Raw genomic sequence first — 13,596 nt, 5'->3', positions numbered from 1 at the left:
TCTAATGTGTATCTAACCTTAGTATACTTAAAAACTCCAATTCAAAATTATCTCGTAATAAATAAAAAAATATATTTAAAAATGTCCATAAATCATTTTTCTTCTTCGTGTGCCTTCTCCTCATCGGAGGTTGGCGACCATCAATTGGAATTCCTCCCTGTCTTGAGCCAAACGGATAATTGCACTGGCCTCTCCTATATTAAACCACTGGCGCAAATTCCGCAACCAGGAAAACCGTTTACGCCCGATGCCTCGTCGTCCTTCAATCTTTCCCTCAACGATCAGCTGTAGGAAACTATATTTGTTATTTCGAAAAATATGACCAAAATATGCTGCTTTCCGTCGTTTTATTGTAATTAATAGTTCTTGGTCCTTACACATTCTTTCTAATACTTCGAGATTTGTTATTCGTTCGGTCAGGATATTTTCAACATTCGTCGGTATAACCACATCTCAAATGAATCAAGCGTGACATGGTCCGTGCCTTCAACGTCCATCCCTCGACTCCGTATAACAATGTAGAGAGTACATAGCATTTGGTAGCTCGCCATCGAGTAGTCAGATTCAGGTCTCGGTTGCAGAGTAGAGTTTTCATTTTGAAAAAAGTGTTTCTGGCTATTTCAATTCTATGTTTGATTTCTCCATCAGGATCCCATTTATCATTCAGCCAGCAACCCAAGTACTTAAATCTTCTTACCCTTTCTATATTTTGATTTTCCACTTGTATCCTGATATTTTTTTATAATATACCACATAAGGTGGTCAGGCGATCTCTAGAAACAAGAGGGGTGAACAGAACTATTATTCGCTGGTTTTGGGAAATGCTGTCAACACGAACAGCGGAGGCTCAGATGGGCACCAAAACTGTAGCTGTTAAAACAACGCAAGGAACTCCACAAGGTGGAGTAACCTCCCCTTTGCTGTGGAGCTTGGTGGTGGATGAACTACTAGATGAATTAACTCTAGCGGGAATACACTGCATTGGGTATGCAGATGACATAGTCATGATCGCTCGGGGAAACATGAAGGCACCTTGTGTGATATTATCCAAAGAGGACTCCGTATCACTGAGAGATGGTGTAGGACTGTCGGGCTGAGTATCAACTCAGACAAAACCGCGATAGTGCCATTCACCAGAAGGCGAAGTCTGAAAAACTTGAAAAGAATCCAACTAGATGGAAAGGAAATACTGCCAACACAGGAAGTTAAATACCTGGGAATAACCCTGGACAGTAAACTCCTGTGGAACAGGCATATTAAGAACACTACCAGCAAAGCCATAAAGACTCTCATGATATGCAGAAGACTGGCCGGAAATAGATGGGGCTGCTCCCCTAACATTTTGCGCTGGATGTATACCATGAAGTAAGACCCATGATTACTTATGGAGCAGTTGCCTGGTACACAAAACTAGAGCAACGGACGGCAAGGGCTAAACCTATGCAAAGTCCAGAGACTAGCATGTGTTTGCATCACAGGAGCCATGAGAACCTGTCCAACAGCAGCAATGGAGGTCATTCTAGATCTAACACCACTGCACATTGTCATTAGTAGATATGCCAATGCGACAATGATTAGAATGGTCACTAACGGAATTAGTACTGGGAGAATTGTCAGATCAGGGGCTTGGAACACCCTCAAAAGGAAATACCACTCCTGCAACTCCCAGTGGACGATATGCCAAGAACGTACAACTTTGACAAACATGTCAATGTAGTATTGAACAATAAGAAGGATTGGAAGAGCGAAACGCTTGCCCAGCAGTTAAAAGACCATACCATAACTTGGTATACTGATGCTTCCAAAACCAATACGGGAACAGGGATCGGAGTGTTTGGGCCGAGAGCTAATTACTCCGAACCAATGGGCACTTACCCTAGTATCATACAGGCAGAAATCTACGCTATCGAGAGATGCGTACAACTTATCTTAGATAGGAACTATCGGAAACAAGAAATATCCATCTTATCTGATAGTCAAGCAGCGTTAAAGGCGATCAACTCAGTATCAATCAATTCGAAATTGGTCAAACAATGCATAGAGAAGCTGAATAAATTAGGCAAAGAAAACAAAGTCCTCCTACACTGGGTGCCTGCTCACCAAGGGATAGAAGGCAATGAAAAAGTAAATAATCTAGCTAGAAAAGGAGCGAACACTCCACTAACTGGACCAGAACCGTTCTGCTTTCCAAGTGGTAACCAACTCAAGGCGGAACTGAAGAACTTGGAAGATTCCATCCGCAACCTGGAATGGAAATCTTGCAATGGTCTAAGACACTCGAAGAAGTTTCTGAGGGCTTATGATCAAGAAAAATCACAGATCTTCCTGGGTCTGAGTAAGAACAATCTTCGGATTGTCACGGGGTTTTAACAGGACACTGTCTCCTCAATGAACACCTCAGTAGATTGAAACTAAGAAGAAACGGCGAATGCAGATTCTGTGGGGAAGATGGTGAAACACCAGTACACCTCATCACTGAGTGCGCCGAGACGACAACCATTCGTGCCATGAATTTTGGTACGACTGATATTGGAGATGGAGAACTACCCTCTATAAAACCGTCCCAGATACTGGCTTTTGTCAAAGCCCTGGGACTGTATGATGGTTATGATTCAAGAAAGGGGGACACAATGGATCTGTAAGGTCGAAGTGATTAACCCCCCTCCCACTCATTCTAAATTCTAAAAATTCTAAAATCCTGATATTTTCGATATTTTGTTTGCTGATAATCATAAATATAAATTATCATTAATCATTTTTAACGGAATTCAAAACCAGACTAGAATAAAAATTGATTAAGGAAGGGATCTTAACCTTTTAGATTTATGTCTTTCTTTAAGCAATATATTATCCAACAAACAACCGTAGAGTATATAATAAATTTCCTGTAGACTGTAAATATATAAAATATTATTGAAAACTCAAAACAATGGTTTGTAATGAAACACCTGTTTAGACTTGGTATTAAATATGTACACCAACGCTTCATTTGCATTTTTAACATAAAACTGATTCGGAATTCAAAGTATGTGAACGTTTGAGACGTCCGTTGGAGTATTTTGCATAAATACAAATCAGCAGGTATGAACATAGACATGTATAATTTAAGAAATGAATATATTTTTCCAATATCCGGTGTTAAAGAAGATTTTTAAAGTATCTCATTAATTTTCATATAACAATCTTCGACATATCTAAGACAAAAACAGACGACTCTGTGGTATGACTTTTATTTTTTTCAATTTAATGGTAGAGTGTCCAAAATATGGCTACTCTACAGGTAGAAGTAGATGCAACTATGATTTTTCGTAAAATCGACCTCTTCAAATTTGCTGAGGAAGATTATAATGTATACAGGGTGTTTCAAAAAACATGTGCCATCTCTCGTCGTGGGTGGAGATTCCTCACGTAAAAATAAGATTTATTTTTCATTAGGTCCGATTCTGCTTTCTTTCATGGCTACAGGGTGTTAAGGTCTTAATAATCTTTCGATTCATTATAATTTTCTTTTAAGTACTTTTAGCGATTCGAATGAAACTTTGAAGGTAAAAGTTACTATAAGTACTACATATTTTAATGCTAAAAAAGTGTTGACATACATATAATCTATACTAATATATAAAATCCTTAAGTGACTGACATACTGATTAATCACGATCCTGCTCAAACCACTCAACGTAAGAAGCTCAATTTTGGCATACAGGTTGATTCTAGGGTGTAGAGGTTCGATAAGGAGGGATTTTTCGAAATTCCAGTTCCAAGAGGGTGAAACCACCCCCCAAATATTACAATATTTTTTATTTAAAAAACGGTCAAGTTTCCGAAAAAAAACCGCTTAAACACGTATGTTTTATTTTGTTTTTTTACATATTTTAAGATTTTTTAAATTGTATAAAAAAAAAATGTATACAGGGTGTTTCGAAAAATCTGGTCATTGATTAATCACGATCCTGCTTAAAGCGCTTGACGTAAAAAGCTGATTTTTGGAAAACAGATTGACTTTAGGGTGTAGAAGTTCGATAAGAAGAGATTTTTCGAAACTCGAGTTCTAAGGGGGTGAAACTAATACCTCAAATATTAAAATATTTTTTATTTAAAAACCGCTGAGTTTTTCGGAAAAACTCTTAAACGCGTATATTTTATTTTGTTGTTTTACATATTTTAAGATTTTTTATAAATTTATACAGGGTGTTTTATAAAATATGACCATTGAGTAATCACTATTCGGCTTAAACTGATTTTTGGCAAACGGATTGATTGTGGGGTGTAGAGGTTCGATAAGGAAGGGTTTCTCGAATCTCAATTTCCAAGAGGGCGAAAACGCCCCTCAAATATTACAATATTTGTTATTTAAAAAACGGTTAGTCTTTCGGGAAAACGCTTGGACAAGCATAATTTATTTGGTTTTTTTTACATATTTTTAAATTTTTTAAAAAATCATACAGGGTGTTCCAACAAGTTGGGTAATTTCTTAACCACGATTCTGCTTAAACTGCTTGACGTAAAAAGCTTATTTTTGGCAAACGGATTTTTCTAAAGTCAAATTCCAACGAGATGAAACTACTCCTCAAATATTACCAAGTTATATAATAATATCGCCATATTGTTTTTTCTCATGCTGACATAAATGTGAGAAAATTTTATCCAGTTTGTATGTTAATGGAAATTCTTGCTTTGCTTTATCATCACCATTACAAATGATTAATTCGACGCGAACGAAGTCGCTGGTACACGCTAGTAAATATCAAAGTTTACAGAATAAAATATTCTGTAAACTTTGGTAAATATATATAATATCTAAGCTTCAAAAGTAAAATACCTAAAAATGAAATTGCACAATTACTATCGAATAGGAAAATGTTTTTAACTCTGAAAATAGGAAAACAATTTTATCTATAATTCTATAGTCCTACTCATAAGCTGTAAATATGTCTGTATTTATTTATGATACCTATATTTCTAGTTTAAACAAAAAATCTAGAACATATCAATAAAACTAAGAACGCCGCACCTATACTAGCTTTAAAATTCGACAAATATTAGAAATTTGATATACTTAAACCGGATACACGTAAGCCAAAGAAAATGCGCCATTGATTAATTGTGTTTAAAAGGATTGAAAGGTTTTAGGGTGTGTAAGTTACAGTGTGCTGTAAATCTCGTATATCAGAAAATTAGTGGTGTTTTAGCAAAGCCATCTTAAATAGTCTTGATAAGGAATACAATTTTTCATTTCCACTTAATTTTTAATTAAAAAAATGAAATTTTCCAAAAAAAATTGTGAAGTTTCCAATATAACTTTGCAATTCGTTTTTTCTATAGCATTTTGAAATTCACCTAATTGTTTAACAAGTCATATCTCTCAAGTACATGCATATCCTATGAGTTGCAAATATGTTTTATACTTTACAAATATTTAAATATTTTCTTAGTGCAATCTCCTGGGAATTTCGCTACTAGAAAAACTTGTCACCGAGTGAAAATTCTCTAAAACCTATTTTTATGTTGGCGAAAGACGATTTTTCAGAGGTTTTTATTTATTAATAAATTGTCAGAAAAGTAATCTTTTTCATTGTATACTTAAAAATTGTCATTGAATTCAGTGACTTTACAAGTGAAGCCCCAAATGTTTCAAAGACATTACAGCAACAGCTATAGATGAACTGTTTCTTAAAGAAGGAACAGTTTGTATGGGAACTCAGCTCTTTTCTGTGAATGACAATTGTAATAAAGAAATTGTTAAATTAGAGAATACTTCATTTATTAATATGGTTAAAAATAATCCCAGCAAACATATGGAAAAAATGCTAAACATATTCAATAAATAGATGGATCAATTAGTGACTCCTGTTTTTCAACTTTTATTTATTATTAACTTCTGCTTGTAGAACATTACAGCCATCCGATAGCCTTAAAGATCATCGGATGTCTAGTTCCTCTGAGGAAGATGCCTATACCTGTTCCTCCTGAAGTTACGAAAGCATCTGTGTAGACTGCTATCTCTTGAGTGTTCATTACTCGGTTGCTTTCCCATTCTTCTCTTGGCGGGATGCGAATCCTTATCTTTTCTCCAAAATTATGTTTGGTGAACACCATTATGTATAGTCCGATTTCTGGACTAGCAGATGTGGACTCGTGTTCGCCATGATTTTCCCTATCACTGGCAATATTCTCGAGTGAAGTAGTTGGTCGTTCCACAGATCGGATTCTCTTAATCTTAGGGCACCCTTAGCGGCCAGATCCTTCACGAGCCAGTCGATTGATTACAATTCCAGAATTACTTCTAGCGCAGCTTGCGCTGTATTTTGTTCCTTGCTCCAGTTGTACCTAGAGCTGCTAATCGCTGTACTTTTGTGAGACTTTTTCTTTTAGTTTCTTTAAGTACCACTTCCTACCAGACTAGTGCTCGGTAGGTGATGATTGGTCTAACTATAGCAATGTACGTATATGTACGGTTGCAGACCCATCTTCTTCCAAACAGTTTCTTACATGCATAGAATGCATTTATTCCCAATTATTAGCAAGTACAAGTGTCTTCCCTTTCAGCTTTGGTAGCGTGAACCTAGGTATCTTGTATTTTCTTGTAAACAGAATGAGTTCAGTTTTGTCTGGGTTGATGCCCAAACCATTCCTTTTTGCCCATTCCGTTAGCTTCTTTAGAGCAGATTACATCATGTCACTGATCGTCTGCAACTTCTGCAAGTCTTTGCCAACGATCAGTATTACCACGTCGCGCGTCGTCTGCATATGCTTTTATCCTAATTCCCTTCATTGCCAGAAAGGTCAGGATTCATTACAGTCAGCCACAGCAGGGGTGATAATACTCCTCCTTGTGCAGCTGTTTCCCATCTGAGCATAACATAGCAGCCTCGGGTAGCCATGTCCTAACATATAATCTAATCTATATCTCTCATGATTAAAAAATAACCATACGGTTTAACCTTTAGAATAATGATACAAACATAAATCAGACGTCGATAGTGTAAAGGTATAGATCGAAAACTCCCCCAATATTAGGGTGTGGTTTTCCTTTCTATTCTATTGTATTTCTTTCTTTATCCACCCATTCGATTTTTCAAGTCTGGCACCACGTCAACCGAAATTATATTTATATGCTTCACTAGTTATTTCACTACAATCGTTTCGACAATGAACAGAAAAAAATATAACATGAAATTACAACAGAAGTGTAAGGATATAAAAAGTTTTTAATATTCAAGAATTAAAAAAAAAACAACAGGAAGTGGATCATTTTGAGTATTATTTCTGAAACTAGTAAATTGCAAGAAATTGTTTACATCAATAAGTTACCGAGAAAGTTAAATTTAGAATTCATATTGTCACATAATAATTTACTGTAAAACATGCCATTGTTTGGACTGTAATGCGAACTTTGGAATTATGCTTTGCTTATTTATTATTAAAACAAAAGTGTAAGCAGTTATGTTTTCCCATTGACAATTGTTTATAAATCATATTAATTATTAAAATATATAGACAATTATATTTTTCCATTATATTTCGTAAATTATAACAGCATAGTTCTTCGTCTTTCTCAGTCAAATGTAAGCGTCTATCTGTTGTAAAATGTGAACTAACATTTTAAGAAAGATTAGCAACTTTTTTGTTTTTTGTTAATGCATAAATTTTCCAGTTTCATCTCTAGGTCTTTCTAAAATATGAATTTCCATTCCCTGAGGAAAACCATTAATAAATCGAATATGTACAGGGTGGGTCAAATTCGACGCTTTTAAATGGAAACACCCTTTTCTATAGGAGATCCAAAAATATAATACAATATTACAATATTACAATAAATATAACACACTTGATATTTTGTTCGATTCCTCTTCGAGATATAGAGTACATATATAAAAATAATTAAATAAGTAGGCTTTGAACGGCACCGGCTGTAAAGCAAAAAAATTCTAGCTGTGAGCATCAATTAAAACGAAAATAATATTTGCTATGAGAGATGCAGAATTTTATAACAATTTAAAATATATTTAACCAACATCAACACATTTAAACTATATCTAATAACAATAAAAATAAATAGCAAACCAGGACATGAGATTTTACTATAGATGTTCGACCAATGTGTTCGACATATCGACCATCTTCTGTTATGGACAGACGGGGCAGTTTTTGAACATTTCTCGCGGAATTCATTAACTCAGTAGGGGTGAAAGATATCCCCTCATAACTGCTAAGTATTTATAATTCTTGTCTAGATTATACGGAAGAATAAGAAACCTTTATTCTTCCGCAAATATATCCATAGGATTAGATCCATGGGCACTAAGTCAGGCGGCATCGACGGCCAACGGCTGGGATCTTGGTTAGCTATTATTCAATTATTCTTGAAATTGTCTGCAAAAATTTGCTGATAACTTCAGCGTTCAAAGGCGGTTCGTCGTCTTGCTGGAAAAATAATTATGTTTTCGAGTTCCATTAAGGGCATATCATCAATAAGGGATCCAAAGCCTACTAGTTAAAAGTGGCGAACTTTTAAAAATTCTGTATTTTGAAGGGGATTATAACAAAATATCAAGTGTGCTATCTTTTTGGAAATGTAATTTTAAATAATTTTCAGTTAATTAAAAATATAGAGGGTGTCCCAAATAAAAAATCAATTTTCCTGTTGATAACTCTTAAATTATTAATTTTAAAAAAATTATACTTGACCCATTAAATTCTACGTAAAAATGTGCTTTGGGAATGTTTTCATAGAAATACAAAATTTTCCATAGTAAAAAAGTTACAGCGATTTGTTAAAAATGCACATTTACCCCCGTAACTCCGAAACACCCCGTAACTCCGAAACGGTAACAGATATTGGTGTGCGGTTTTCACCATCATGTTTTTGATGAAAATTGAGCTCCAGACAGCCATATTAGTTTTCGTCTATCTCCTATAGAAAAGGGTGTTTCCATTTAAAAGCGTCGAATTTGACCCACCCTGTACAGGCCGTCCCAAATTCGAGCCTCATTATTGAAATGTCGGAAACTTGGGCAGTTTGATGCTGATCAAGATTTTATTAAAATTTTAACTCCGAATATTTTCCTATCTCTTCTAATTTTTATTTAAAAAAAATCTTCAAACTATTAGGAATATTTTACAGTAAAAACCTATTATTTTCATTAGTTCAGGGTGTTTTAAAAAACATGTGCCATCTCTCGAAGTGAAACTCATAATATAAAAATAAGATTAATTTTTTATATCAACAAACATCCGATTCTAATTTGTTATGTAGCTACAGGGGTTTAAAAACTTCTTTTTCTTATTTTTTACTATAATTTTCTTCCAGTTACTTTTAGCTACTCGAATGAAATTTTGAGAGTAAAGGTTAAAAAATAATAATGTTAAAAAGGGACCAGGGACGTGCATATGGTTATTACTGGAATATTTTTCTAAAAAAAACATGTGTGCCACTGACTTTTTTTCTCTTGTTAGCAAAATTGTGTAGACAGTTTTATACCAATTAAAAGTTGTCTCTTGATATTTTGTCGATTTTGGTCTCCTTGATGAGATTGAAACGCAATTTTATTAATTTGTCTTAAGCCAATATAAGTCGAATAGCAACTTTTAAAAAATGTTAATGTCATTAACTGGCCAAAATATTAAATAAGTACTCATTGATTTCTCATCAAAAAATATGCAAAAAAATCCTATAAACATGGATGTGGAAACTGCATAGTTTTAAAGTTACAGGATGTTAAAACTTTTAAAAAATAGGTCTCTTTAATTATCTTAAATACCATTATTTTTTTTAATTTGCTGTAGGTAGCACTGAACATCAGCATTATAAATTTTAATAAAATTTCATAATAAATTATATTAAACGAATAATTTATTAATTTAATTAATTGTGAATAATAAAGCCCCTATAGCTACGAAACAAAGCAAAACCGAACCTTGATAAAAAAATCTTATTTTATCTAAGGAATCTCCTCAGAAAAGAAGGCACATGTTGTTTGAAACATCCTGTATAAATATAAAGTTTAAAATATTCTTATAGGAGTGTAAGTTAAACATAAATAATTCCATACATTCTACGGAAGAGAATAATTATAAGATAAGCAACATATTATGTGGTTTTGTAGGAAGACATGCAGAAAAAGGTTTTAATGTGTTGACAACAGGAAACCAACCCTGCGCTTTCAGATAGCATTAAAGACAAAACAATGTAAAAGGCTAACGATTATGCTTAACTGTGCCATTGATGATAATAGTTCATTAACATTATTTGTAATTTCCATTGTTTCATACATATCTCCTAAAATACCCATGTTTCTTAATAAGTCCAGGTATATTGGATGGACGTGTGTTATTGACATTATCATATCATTAGGTATAGTGTGTAGTTTATATACAGGGTGGTCCGATAAACAGCTTGTATAGAAAAGTTATGTGTTAAATACCTTGATTTTTAAATTATTATCTAAACTATTTTGTTTAGAGCTTAATATTTTCATTAAAAAAGTTTTTTTCTTCGATCGTGCAAAAAGTAGCTATGTTTTACACTACTAGCTGTATTAAAAGTAATTTTTTACACTAGTGCAAAAAAACCTTGACATTATTAATGACGAGTTGAATTAAAAGGGAAAAAATATGTAAATTTTTGTAAAAATTTGTCAAATTCTAGAAGGTAAACCAAGTACTAGTACTGGACACCTCGCAGCAACGTTCTGGAAAAGAGTTTTAAATGGAGAAACCGAGACCTCCACGAGCAGAAATGAGAATAAAATTAAAAAGACTACTGGAAATGAAGTTTGTCCCTCAATTACCTGAGTGAATTGTTCAAACTGCAACATTAAAATTAAAATCAACTCAAAAAAAGTTATTAAAAAAAAATAAAAATAATATTTGTTTATAGTTTCATAGTTAGTGGTAATGTTATACGCAGTGAATTACGGTAAAACCTTTTTAATATAATAATAAAAAGAATTTCAATTCAATCGTAGAAAAAATGTTGTTTGCGACATGTGCAAAAGCATATTTGTTGCACTCAGCATGATTGCAGCTCTCGACGTCGCACGGTGGGGTATTAGCATGAAAAAGGTGATCGAAATTCGAAAAAGCAAATGTGTTTAAGATTTCCCAAAAAATATAAATGATAAGTTAAATCATGTCTGCCATGAATGGCGTTGCTATGGGTGTGTTTAGTTGCATTCATTGTTTCAACGAAACTTCAAAGTTGTTACTTCTCACAGATAAGAGGTAAATGGCTAAATTTTATGTTTAAAATTATAAATTGTTGTTGTTCTTGTGCTCTTTTTACGTTTATATTATTGTTTTGATTGAAAATGGCTCAGCAAGCTAGTATTATTTATTTTGATATTCTCTATGCTAACGATTTTTTTTGCAACTAAAAGATAGGCGTTCAGAAAATTTGATTAAATTTGTGACATTTTTATTATTACTTAGAGCTTTAGTTGCGCATTTCGAAGAATTCAGCATATTGTCTATATACGTTTTACTTAGTAAACATTGGGCTTTCATACAGTAAAACAAAATACTGCGACTTTTTGCGACTTTGCTGATAAAATGAGAAAAACATTCTTGGTTTCCTCTAATTTGCCAATCAGTGATATACTAATGCGAGGTGTAAACCGCGATGGCATTGTTGTGTACAAAGCGATCGCATTAGTGCCATTAGCAGTATAGCACAATTTGGCATTAGTAGCGACTTTAGTGGTATGGGCATTGCTCGCGGATCAGTCGTAGCATTAGTAGTAGGGGAGATCGGGGCAAGTTGGCGAAGTAAAATACAAAAGGCTCCAAAACACGAACTAACGGGTTTAAAAAAAAGGATCCCATTTCATCTGTTAGTACATTTATTCAGGTACATAATAAAATATAAAAAACAAAATAAAAGTGTACTCTTGAAAAAATATAAAGAAAAAAACAAAAAAATGCATTTTCGTCAACTTGCCCCAGTACCGGGGTAAGATGACGAGCCTATAGGGGCAAGATGACGATTATAAAGAAATGTCGCAGGTATATGTGCCATCTTTTTCGTAGACTGTGCACGACTCGTGCCACCAACTCTCGCACGTGTTACAGTGAATCCAGTCTTCTGTAGGAGGCTCAATATAGGATTCCTGGCAGCCAGGACAAAAAATGTCATTAGTTTTCTTCTTCTTTCCTACCTGCTTTTCACGATTTTCTTGAAATACCTTTCTCTTGACTTTCACAGAATCAGCCTTCCTTCTTTTAATTTCTTTTAAGTTTTTTCACTGTTTTTCCTTTCCTGTTGGGTGTTGAGATGATGAGAGAAGCCCTTTGTTTAATTCTTTTGGTAGTTTTTATGGGACGTGTATATTTGGGAAAGGGTCTCATTTCAAGTAGTGTAACTCGACTATCAACATTAGAGATTGTTTGACTGGAGCTGGATGAACTTATAGTACCAAGAGCTTGTGCTTCATTGTTTTTTGGAGGATTTTTTCGCTGTAGGCCTGAAGGTCCAAGAAGAGACAAATTCATTGACCTTGCCTGCTGATTTTTTTTGGAAAGCAATGGGGGTTCAGCGTCTGGTGTTTCATAGTTTTTATTCTTTGCAGAATCCATTTTATTCAATCCTGAGGGTCCTGGGAGAATTAAATTAACAAGCTTTTCTGGCGAAAACCGCTGGTGGTTTACCATCTTGTATTTCATTGTTTTTCGTTTTGGCTAGATCAATTCTGTTTGAGCCTGAAGACCCAGGAACTGCTAGTGGTTCATCGTCACTGCTTAAGAACTCGTCTTCCGCAGTTAGGTGCCTCTCACTCACCATAGAAGGGGCAAAATCGGCATCTCCAAAGATTTCAGCATAACAAGACTCAATGCTGCAAGCGGGAAAACTTTTTATGTCTGTTCCCACAGTTGCAGCCCTTAGATAAGCTTGCCCGAACAACTGACCAACTTCTTTATCAAATAGTTTTCACAAGTCCGGTTGTAGAAAGTTTTGAGAGCTCCAAAAATAAACAACGTCCAACGGTTGTAGGCAGTGGGTACTCCATTATCCCTACAATAATTGATAGCTTCCAGTGAAGTGTGAGACGAGTGATTGTCAACGATCAACAATACGGGTATCTCTTTGTTTGGGTGAACAAATTTCACAAAATGTTTAAGGCATAGGACAAAGGCTTCTGTATTCATCCATCTACTGGGTTGAGCTATACGACCAGAGTTTGGAGGACATCCATTTAAAAGATCTGGTCGCATCCTAACTCCTCCAAAAATAAAAAGGGTGGAACGTAGCTCCGTTGACGAATTCATCATCTTGCCTCCGTCAACTTGCCCCAGGAAACATTTTTTAAGAAACAGCAAAAATTAAAATATTAATTAAGTGAAATTAGGTTGTATCTTACCGTGTAATATTTAAAATGTTCACAATAATCAAGATTAACTATGAAAGGGGCTTCTATTTTTCTTTAAACCTGCGAAATTGCTTATTTTCTGGAGCTGGATGTTTACATCTAACAGGTGTGAAAAGCGGTTATGTTTTTTTAAACCCGCTGAAAAAGTGATAGCTCCATCTATGTGTAACCCGACGTATTATACACCTAAAGGAATTTATAGAAAAATAAATGGGATTTTTAGGATGTACAG

The 13,596-nt window shown here is 34.4% G+C and overlaps 2 protein-coding genes across 2 annotated transcripts in view; both read right to left on the bottom strand.

The window, feature by feature from the left end:
• LOC115884206 (SH2 domain-containing protein 4A-like) overlaps nt 1-13,596 on the bottom strand; it is a 100,366-nt gene that overhangs the window by 84,542 nt on the left and 2,228 nt on the right. The gene's annotated exons all lie outside the window — the stretch shown is intronic.
• On the bottom strand, nt 12,608-13,266 carry LOC115884227. Its single transcript, XM_030902736.1, has 2 exons — nt 12,981-13,266; nt 12,608-12,906 (listed from the first exon to the last, which is right to left on the bottom strand). Exons 1-2 carry the CDS (start codon nt 13,264-13,266, stop codon nt 12,608-12,610), a joined length of 585 nt encoding a protein of 194 aa, XP_030758596.1.

Source organism: Sitophilus oryzae, unplaced genomic scaffold, assembly GCF_002938485.1.
Source record: "Sitophilus oryzae breed Bouriz unplaced genomic scaffold, Soryzae_2.0 scaffold_213_pilon_pilon, whole genome shotgun sequence".
NCBI classification, from domain to species: Eukaryota; Metazoa; Arthropoda; class Insecta; order Coleoptera; family Curculionidae; genus Sitophilus; species Sitophilus oryzae.
Note: the sequence above shows the minus strand (reverse complement) of the source record. Positions and strands in the feature narration are given on the sequence as shown.

Coding starts and splice junctions, on each gene's coding strand:
- LOC115884227 (XM_030902736.1), bottom strand. CDS start 13,266: ATGATGAATTCGTCAACGGAGCTACGTTCCACCCTTTTTATTTTTGGA. Junction 12,907..12,980: donor AGTACCCACTGCCTACAACC/GTTGGACGTTGT, acceptor TTGATAAAGAAG/TTGGTCAGTTGTTCGGGCAA.